This window comes from Aulonocara stuartgranti (assembly GCF_965226115.1).
Source record: "Aulonocara stuartgranti genome assembly, chromosome: 14".
NCBI classification, from domain to species: Eukaryota; Metazoa; Chordata; class Actinopteri; order Cichliformes; family Cichlidae; genus Aulonocara; species Aulonocara stuartgranti.
Genome location: NC_138950.1, coordinates 14,297,902 through 14,306,814, shown reverse-complemented (window position 1 = coordinate 14,306,814; position 8,913 = coordinate 14,297,902). Strand labels below are relative to the sequence as shown.

The window sequence follows — 8,913 nt, the reverse complement described above, 5'->3', positions numbered from 1 at the left end:
AATAGTTTATTTTGATGCACATGCTGTTTTTGTTTTGCAAATTTGCATTATAGGATTGTAGTTTTTATAGTTTATTGCACTTTTTTGCAATTTATGTAGTTACTATGGACTTAATGCATACATATTATTAAAATTTGGGCTATAACAGTTGTATTGATGTATAGCAACTTGAAATGCTCCCAAAAATGGCACTACAGCATGTAAAAATATAAAGTAAACTCTTGCGGACTTTTCTATGGTAGGTCTTAAACGGTTAAGCCCTGCCCTTTCTTCTTGATTTTCACTGAAGGGCGGTGTGCACGATTCATGTCAATAAAAGGCAATGGCAATGCAATAAAATGCAATGACTAAGGTCAGAAAATCTGAAAGCTGTCATGAGCTCATTTTTACGAAGTAATTTGCTCTTGTTCATTTTGCTGTATTCCTACTTTTCTTATGCTATGTCCTCTTCTGTGTTTCCCTCCTCATGTCAGCTACAGGGGCAATTTCATCTAAACATAATGCACAAGAGTGGAGATGTCATCCTGGGTGGATTGTTTCCAGTCCACTTTTTCTCAAGTGTTCCTGACCTGTCTTTTACCTCACAGCCACAACAGCCTTCTTGCCATGGGTAAGTATGACAGGGTGAAATAGGGAAGTAAAACAAGGTAAATATGACAGGGAAACAACAAAAAGAGAGAGAACAGGGACAAACCTAATGCTAATTTAAATATAAATGTTATGTCTAAAGTAACTATACTTTGTTTTCTTCGCTGACGCTCAGAATAACGCATACTGACTGAAGCTTGTTCTTGATTATTTTTTCATTAAAATATCCCTATAATTGTTGTTATTTAGTTTCCTTAATTATTTGTATGAGTATCTTTGTAACATGTTTTCTAATGATGTATTTTTCAAATCAAAATGTTTTTTTATTAGTTTCTATGTTCAGGGGTTTAGGCAAGCACAAACCATGGCTTTTGCTGTTGATGAGATCAACAACAACTCCAACTTGCTGCCTAATGTGACTGTGGGATACACTCTTTATGACAACTGTGCTGAACTTAGAATTGGATTCCGTGGAGCGTTGTCATTAGCCAGTGGTCAAGAGGAACAAATTATATTACATAATACATGTGTTGGAAAACCTCCAGTCCTAGCGATCGTGGGTGAAACTTCCTCTACACGTTCTATTGCTATCTCCAGCGTCTTAGGTTTGTACAGAGTACCCATGGTAAGTTTTCAGTTTAACCATAGAATATTATTTATGGTTATATTGATTTAACTGTAAATTCAATGTCAAAAATAATGTACAATATATTGTCTGTGGTTTTCACAGGTGAGTTATTTTGCCACATGTTCCTGTTTGACTGACCGTCAAAAGTATCCATCCTTCTTTAGGACGATCCCAAGTGATGCTTTCCAGGTTAAAAAAATCAATCAGGACAAATACAAAACGTCAACAGCAGCTGATCAGCAGCACTCATGTTTTAATCTGTTTTCACTTAGGTACGTGCTATGATTCAGATCCTAAAACATTTTGGCTGGACTTGGGCAGGTCTGCTCATCACTGACGATGATTATGGACTTCATGCAGCCAGATCCTTACAATCCGAGCTCAGTTTGTCTGGAGAAGGTTGCCTTGCCTACGTTGAAGTTTTACCCTGGGACAAAGACACAGATGAACTGAGGAGGATTGTGGATGTGATGAAAAAATCAACAGCTCGTGTGGTCATTGCCTTTGTACATTTGAGTCACATGATAAACCTTATAGAAGAGGTGCAATTTTAAAAGAATCTGATTATTTCTTGTTATGAAAATCTGCATCTCTACTCTGTGTAAAAGATGTATTACATTTTTATTTGAATTAATACAGAACACAAATGGTATAGAATAAGTTTTAACATCAGGAAATACTTCAGTCACATCTTAATGTCACCAAAGTATTTGTGGAATGATCACTTCTTACATTTGGTAATATATAATGCACAGGTAGCCAAGCAGAATGTAACAGGCCTACAGTGGTTGGCCAGTGAAGGCTGGACAGCAACAGGTGCTGTGCTCCAAACACCTGAGCTCATGCCATACCTGGGTGGTACACTGGGCATTGCTATTCGACGAGGAGAAATACCAGGGCTCAGGGAATTCCTATTAAAAATACGTCCTGATCTACATCACAATAATAACTATGGAAACAGCATGGTGAGAGTTTAAAAATTTACTGTGGTAGTTGCAAGAATTTTTTGTTGTCAATGTTAAAACAAAGCATAAAATAAAAATTCGCCAATAACATATTTCAGGTGAATCAGTTTTGGGAATTCACATTCCAGTGCAGATTTTCTCCAGCTCCACCAGGCTGGATGGAAGGTGGAGGTGCACTATGCACTGGACAGGAAGATCTAGAAAATGTGAATACGAAGTTCTTGGACGTTTCCAACCTCCGGCCTGAGTACAATGTGTACAAAGCTGTTTATGCTCTGGCATATGCCCTTGATGACATGCTGCAGTGCAAGCCAAGAAGAGGGCCTTTCAGTGGGCACAGCTGTGGCACTTTACAATCACTGGAGCCATGGCAGGTGTGATATTTGTTTATACTCCATCTATGAGTAAATCATTTGTTCTATAATTACTTTCAGAACAAGATGCACCCTGTAGGATATGTTATTTATAATAGAGCACATTAACTTATATGCATATATATGGCGATTAGAGACGTCCCGTGTTTAATTTAGAATTGGATTTTAATGCATTTATATGTACAGGTATAACAAGTGCTAGATTTAATTTGCCTGTACTTTGAAATCTATTTCTTATATATTACTTTTATAATTTATTAATTTATAATTTTTAACAGCTTCTTTATTACTTGGAAAGGGTAAATTTCTCCACTCCATTTGGTGATCAAGTGTCATTTGATGAAAATGGTGATGTGGTGCCAATTTATGATGTTATGAACTGGTTGTGGCTCCCTGATGGAAGCACTAAAGTTCAGAATGTGGGTGAGGTTAAGAGGTCAACTTTCAAAGATGAAGAAATCATACTTGATGAAGACAAAATCTTCTGGAACTTTCAATCAAAAAAGGTCATAAATGGCTTTTCAGACTTTACCTTTTGTCACATGTACAGTGAATTTCATTCTAGTAAGTAATATTTAAGTTTGTCCAACAGCCAGTTCGATCAGTATGTAGTGAGAGCTGTCCACCTGGTACCCACATGGTGAGAAAGAAGGGGGAACCTAAATGTTGTTTTGACTGCATCCCTTGTTCTGAGGGAAAAGTCACTAATAAGAGCAGTAAGTGTTTATCTTTCAACATGCCATATTTAATTTAATTCATATTAACTATAATATGCATTTTACCATCCTCCCCTTTCTTCATCTTTTTCCTATTTATCAGACTCCTTGGAGTGCACCAGTTGTCCAGAGGATTTTTGGTCAAACCCCCAGAGTGACCAATGTGTGCCAAAGAAGACCGAGTTCCTCTCTTACCTTGAGCCTCTGGGTATTTGTTTGACAGCAGCCTCATTACTGGGAACATTTATATGTACTGTTGTTCTAGGGATCTTTATCTACCATCGCAGAACACCCATAGTACGTGCCAACAATTCAGAACTTAGTTTTCAGCTTTTGCTGTCACTCAAGTTATGTTTCCTTTGTTCACTGCTGTTTATTGGACGACCCAGGATGTGGACATGCCAACTCAGACATGCAGCATTTGGCATCAGCTTTGTGCTGTGTGTCTCATGCATCCTGGTAAAAACCATAGTTGTTCTGGCTGTGTTCAAAGCCTCCAAGCCAGGAGGGGGAACCAGTCTGAAGTGGTTTGGTGTTACGCAGCAGAGAGGAACAGTTCTGTGCCTTACATCTATTCAAGCAGCCATCTGCACTACCTGGCTTGTTTCTTCCTCTCCAACTCCATATAAAAACACCCAATACCAAAATGATAAGATTGTTTATGAGTGTACAGTTGGGTCCACTGTGGGTTTTGCAGTGTTATTGGGTTATATTGGCATTTTGGCTGTCCTCAGTTTTCTTATTGCATTCCTGGCAAGGAATCTCCCTGATAGTTTTAATGAGGCCAAGCTCATCACATTCAGCATGCTAATCTTCTGTGCTGTGTGGGTGGCCTTTGTTCCTGTGTATATCAGCTCACCGGGAAATTATGCAGATGCAGTGGAGGTATTTGCCATCCTGGCCTCAAGTTTTGGACTCTTGATCACACTGTTTGGACCCAAATGTTACATAATCCTGATGAGACCGGAGATCAACACAAAAAAGGCCTTAATGGGTCGTGGTGCTGAATCGTAAAAATGTTTCCACATAAATTAAAATGCATGCATGAAAATAAATACATATAAATTAATAAATCATGAATATATAAATAATTAGATTCATGCAAGACTCATATTGCTTATACTTGTATATCTTGTCTTTCTAAATGTGATGTATATTGACTAGGGTTTATAATACTCTTATATGAATTTGAAAGTATCAACAACAGAAATAGTAGATACAAAGAAGCTTTGACCCATTTTTCAAATAAATGAATTTTATGCAAGGTTGTTAGAATTTTAAACTATATGACCGGTTCAAAAACTGCAGGTCACCTTCAGTGATCTGCAGTGAGTATATGGTTTTAGCGACTTTTAAATACAAGGATTTTTCATTTTTGAGCGCTAATTTTGGATTACAAGCAATTGAGACATTTGGCTTTCACTATTATGCATTCATACATATCATAGCAGCTATTTTCTTTCTTGCTTTCTTGCTTGACCTGTTTGAATCTCACCTGATTTGAATTGCGCATTCTGATTGATGGTACTGTGACGATAGAGGAGGGTTTTTTTCACCCGGTGACAGGATGTTTAGAGGTTTCTCCCAACAGTTATTTGGAAGAGCCTCAGTGCAGAATTTAGTGGCATTTGAAGTTAAAGCATGATTAAAGAAAATGATTTAAATGAGGTAGACAGAGAACAAAATAAAATCAATAAATAAAATAAAATATGTAAAAATAAATAGAAAATTAAGTAGATAATAATAGTGTGCACTCACCAAGTATAGCCAGCTTGTGTATACACACATACTGATATATACACTCACTCATGGAAATATGGCCTCATATTATTAAAAAAAAAACACACATACAAAAAAACCCCCAAACAAACAAGGAAACAGACAGTGCTAAAAGAACACACAGTGAGACAATACGTTTTAAGTTGGTTTCCCCAGGGCTTCAGGCTAGAGTTTAGTCCGAAGATTCCAAGTCAGTGAGAGAGAGATCCGATAAAACGGCTGTAGCAATGAGCTGTGTCTTCCTTCATTGCAATCAATCTAACATCTCCATCTCTTGTCCTACCATTGAACAGTCCAGCACATGCAAGCTCCTCAGGCTATCTTCAAAAACCACAACAGCACATCTCCCATGCAAATTAAATGGGTACAGTCATATCTGTTCATTGTCGGTCATCGCTCGATATTCGAAAAAAAGACAAAAAATTTCCCCACTTTTTTTCCCCATCTTTTTAAAGTAAGCATGTTTACCCTTAATCAAAAAAGTAAGTTTCTCTAAAGCTTGGGATTTGGACAAAGTCAACAGCCAAGTTCTCAAATGTGGTCTAGTAATGGATCTCCGAGATTTGGCTATATGTATTTTGCTTGTAACAAGCAGTAGATTGCATTTCAGTGGGGAAGATCCCTAGAATACATAATTTAGGACACGGATTCAGCTTAACACTTGTAATATGCGCAATTACATCTAAGACTTCTTTCCAAAACCTTTGGGTTTCAGAAGATTCCCACAGGCAATGCATTAGTGTGCCTTTGTCCCCACAATTAGCCTCTTGTCCTTGTCTTGTCTCGTGTGTGTTACTTTCCCTCGAACAGTCTCTCACTGTCGTTCTCTAAAACCTAAAAGAGAATTATGGATTTGATCAACTGGTCTCTGAATGCTATTGACACCCTTTTCTCAACAAGGAGTCTGGGCTCGGGAGAGCCCGAGTGCCCTGGAGGGACTTTCCCTGCCGGATACACGATGGATGGGTGGCAGAACTGGAGGGTCATGTGCCTGGCGGGACTGTTGATCGAGGACGCTGAAGATATCTACTGTTAGATTATAATATTATTTTATGCCATGTTATACCCCTAATTAAAGATTGTGAATTATTATGTAGTTTTAGTTTGCATTATTCTCCTGAATTAGAAGAAGCTGATAACTATTGCATTCGTTAAACTGATTTGCATTACATTAGACTGCTGATTTATTGTGGATGAATGATATTGTTTTATGATGTTATAAGAAATACTGTTTGCAGAAAGTCATCGCCTTATTTGTCTGATTAGAAGAGAACAGAATATACTGGAGTTTTCTGCCCCAACTCAGCAGGAGCAGATAAACGGGGAGCCAAGGTCGTAGCTTAGGCGCCGTGTGAGAGAAAAGCATGTGAATGTTTAGGCTATTATGATAAGGTGGGAGAACCAGAGGCTATAAGAGTTTGAGCAATGCTCCACCATTTTGAGATCTGAGGCTGTCTGCATATTCGGAACCATGATAACAGGGTTCTTGCTGATTGGAGCTGGATTGGCCCTGACTTATCGGAGAAATAAGAGAGTGGAACCGGCTGTTCAAACCTCCCCAAAGCTGCCCGCTGGAATCGAAGCGACAGGACGAGACGCGACCTCTCACAACGAACGCAGTGTGGTTAACACCTTGGAGACGCTTACAGCTGCTGTGAAGACTCAAAACAACACCATTGAGTGTATGTTGGGATACATCCAAGAGAGGCCTACTCAAAATGAGACCCTTGAGCGAAAGTTGGATCACATCGCAGAACGGCTCACTGCAGTTGTGGGGTCTCAGAATCAAAAGAATGATAACACCATGGAACAGAAGTTTGATACCATCATGGGGAGGCTTGCGGCTCTCCAACCGGAGATTGAGAGACCAGTGTCGGAGTGTTAAGAACAGCTTGAAATTCTTCTCTTCTGAGCTGCTCGCATAAAAAGAAAATTGACAACATCAACATGCGGACACCATGGCACCAGCTGGGGCTGGAGCCGAACAAAAACTTCCTGATAACGACTGTGTGATGACTATTCTTCCCATCCCATGCAAGGCCACCTGGATTGGCTAGCAGACTGTTTACTTAGCCTGATAGGGCGAAGGACACTGTCTCAGCTGAACTATGGACACTCACACACATACACTTACACTGATAAGCACTCACACATTTCCCTTCCCCTTCCAATGCCTTCGATGCTTGTTGCCTCCTGGGAACACGAGGTGGGTCTGGGCCCGCGCTGGAGAGTCGGCGCAGTGGCAGGATGACTGTTGTGTTGCCTGGGATTACTCCTTATCCCCTACCCAACCCTGTTGCTGGTCACGTGCTCTATAATGTTGTACTGTGGACATTTATGTGCTTTTCTGTGCAGAGGAGTTTTTTTGTTTCCTGTTCTCATGCTGTCCTCCTGTAGCCCAGCATGAGTAGAGGTCTCTTTTTTTCCTCTTGTACCTTTCCCATTGTAGTGTACATTTCAGTGTTTTTTCTGTAATGCAACCGTTCTCTGACTTGTATCCCCATGTGATGTCTGTGTTGTATGTGTAAGGTCGGGGGGTGGGTTCATTCCACTGCAGGGCAACCTGCCACTGCATGTGGCGAATAAACTTTGAACTTGAACTTGAATTAACACATATGTCTGGAATGTTAGGATCAAATTTGTTTAACAGTGTTGGAGTTACATATGTTCTCTATAAACACCTACTTTAAACTAATCCAATATAATTGGCTAATGATTGTGTTTGGGCTTTCAAGCAGGCTTTCTGCCATTCCTCTATGGTATACTACATTTTAAGCCTTGACACCATGAGAATGTTTGAGAGCCGTGTCTAACGTTACTATAAAAGTGGGATATTACGCCCTTCCTTTGGTGGTTGTTTATTTCAGTGTCCTCTAATGAGTTTAGAGTAGACAGTGTTAGAGATTTTTGAGTTTTTGAAATAAAGCTTCTGATTTGAAGAAATTTTAAAAAATGTTTAGGAGGAATGCCAAATTTCTGTGTCAAGTCATTGAAGCACATCAAATCTTTATATTTTCCTGAATACAGGTAAGAATTGAGCAGTAAGGAGGTAGTGCTTGTCCTTTCTAAATTTCACCCAAGATAACTTGGCTGTAGAGAGATGGGCAACCCAATAGTACCATTTGAGGTCTAGTATACCTAGGCCCCCTCTATCATACAGAAGATATAGTAACGATAGGCATAATCTGGCTTGTCTGTTATTCCAGATACATTTATTGAAGATTGTTTTTATCTTTGTGAAGAAGTCATCTGGTGGGCTGAGAGGAATGGCTTGGAAAAGATCAAGAAATGTGGGAAAACACTCATCTTGAGTATGTTTACGTGTCCAAACAGAGAGATTGGCACCATAGACCATCTATTGATTGATTGTACAACAGAGCTAATTGCTTGAGTGTAGTTTGCATATACCAATTCATCTATTTTTGGAGTCATTTTTATACCTAGATAGGTAAGGCTGTCTTTGGCAACTTGAAAAATTGATTAAATGGATGGTTTAATTCTTTCAGAATGTGTAAAGAAGAGAATGGCCAATTTGGATTAATACATTTTATAACCGGAGATGCTGCTGAATGAGTTAATTGTTTTGAGTAGCTGGAGAACTGAACTCTTCAATTTGGACAGCATTAAAACAATGTCATCTGCAAATAATCCAATTTTTGAGCCATGTCTGGATGTTCTGAATTTGTTTAAATTACGAAGGCAATCCCAAAAGTAAGGCCTCCTATTATTTTAGATTATTTTAATACAAACAACCATTTATTTTCCATAATATTTACATCATTTTAAAGTTCGAAGACTTATTTTTCTACATAATCGTCAATTTGGTCGATGCATTTTTGTAGACCCAGTGGCAGTTTTACAAT

The 8,913-nt window shown here is 38.9% G+C and overlaps 1 protein-coding gene across 1 annotated transcript; it reads left to right on the top strand.

Annotated features, from left to right (window-relative positions):
• Positions 1 to 314: 314 nt before the first annotated feature.
• Positions 315 to 4,285, top strand: LOC309688120 (extracellular calcium-sensing receptor-like; the record flags this gene model as incomplete). The annotated part of the gene is made up of 10 exons (XM_082503595.1): positions 315 to 352; positions 474 to 610; positions 919 to 1,213; positions 1,319 to 1,405; positions 1,489 to 1,758; positions 1,972 to 2,181; positions 2,280 to 2,555; positions 2,834 to 3,061; positions 3,148 to 3,271; positions 3,375 to 4,285. Exons 1-10 carry the CDS (start codon positions 344 to 346, stop codon positions 4,283 to 4,285), a joined length of 2,547 nt encoding a protein of 848 aa, XP_082359721.1. The 5' UTR covers positions 315 to 343.
• Positions 4,286 to 8,913: the final 4,628 nt, after the last annotated feature.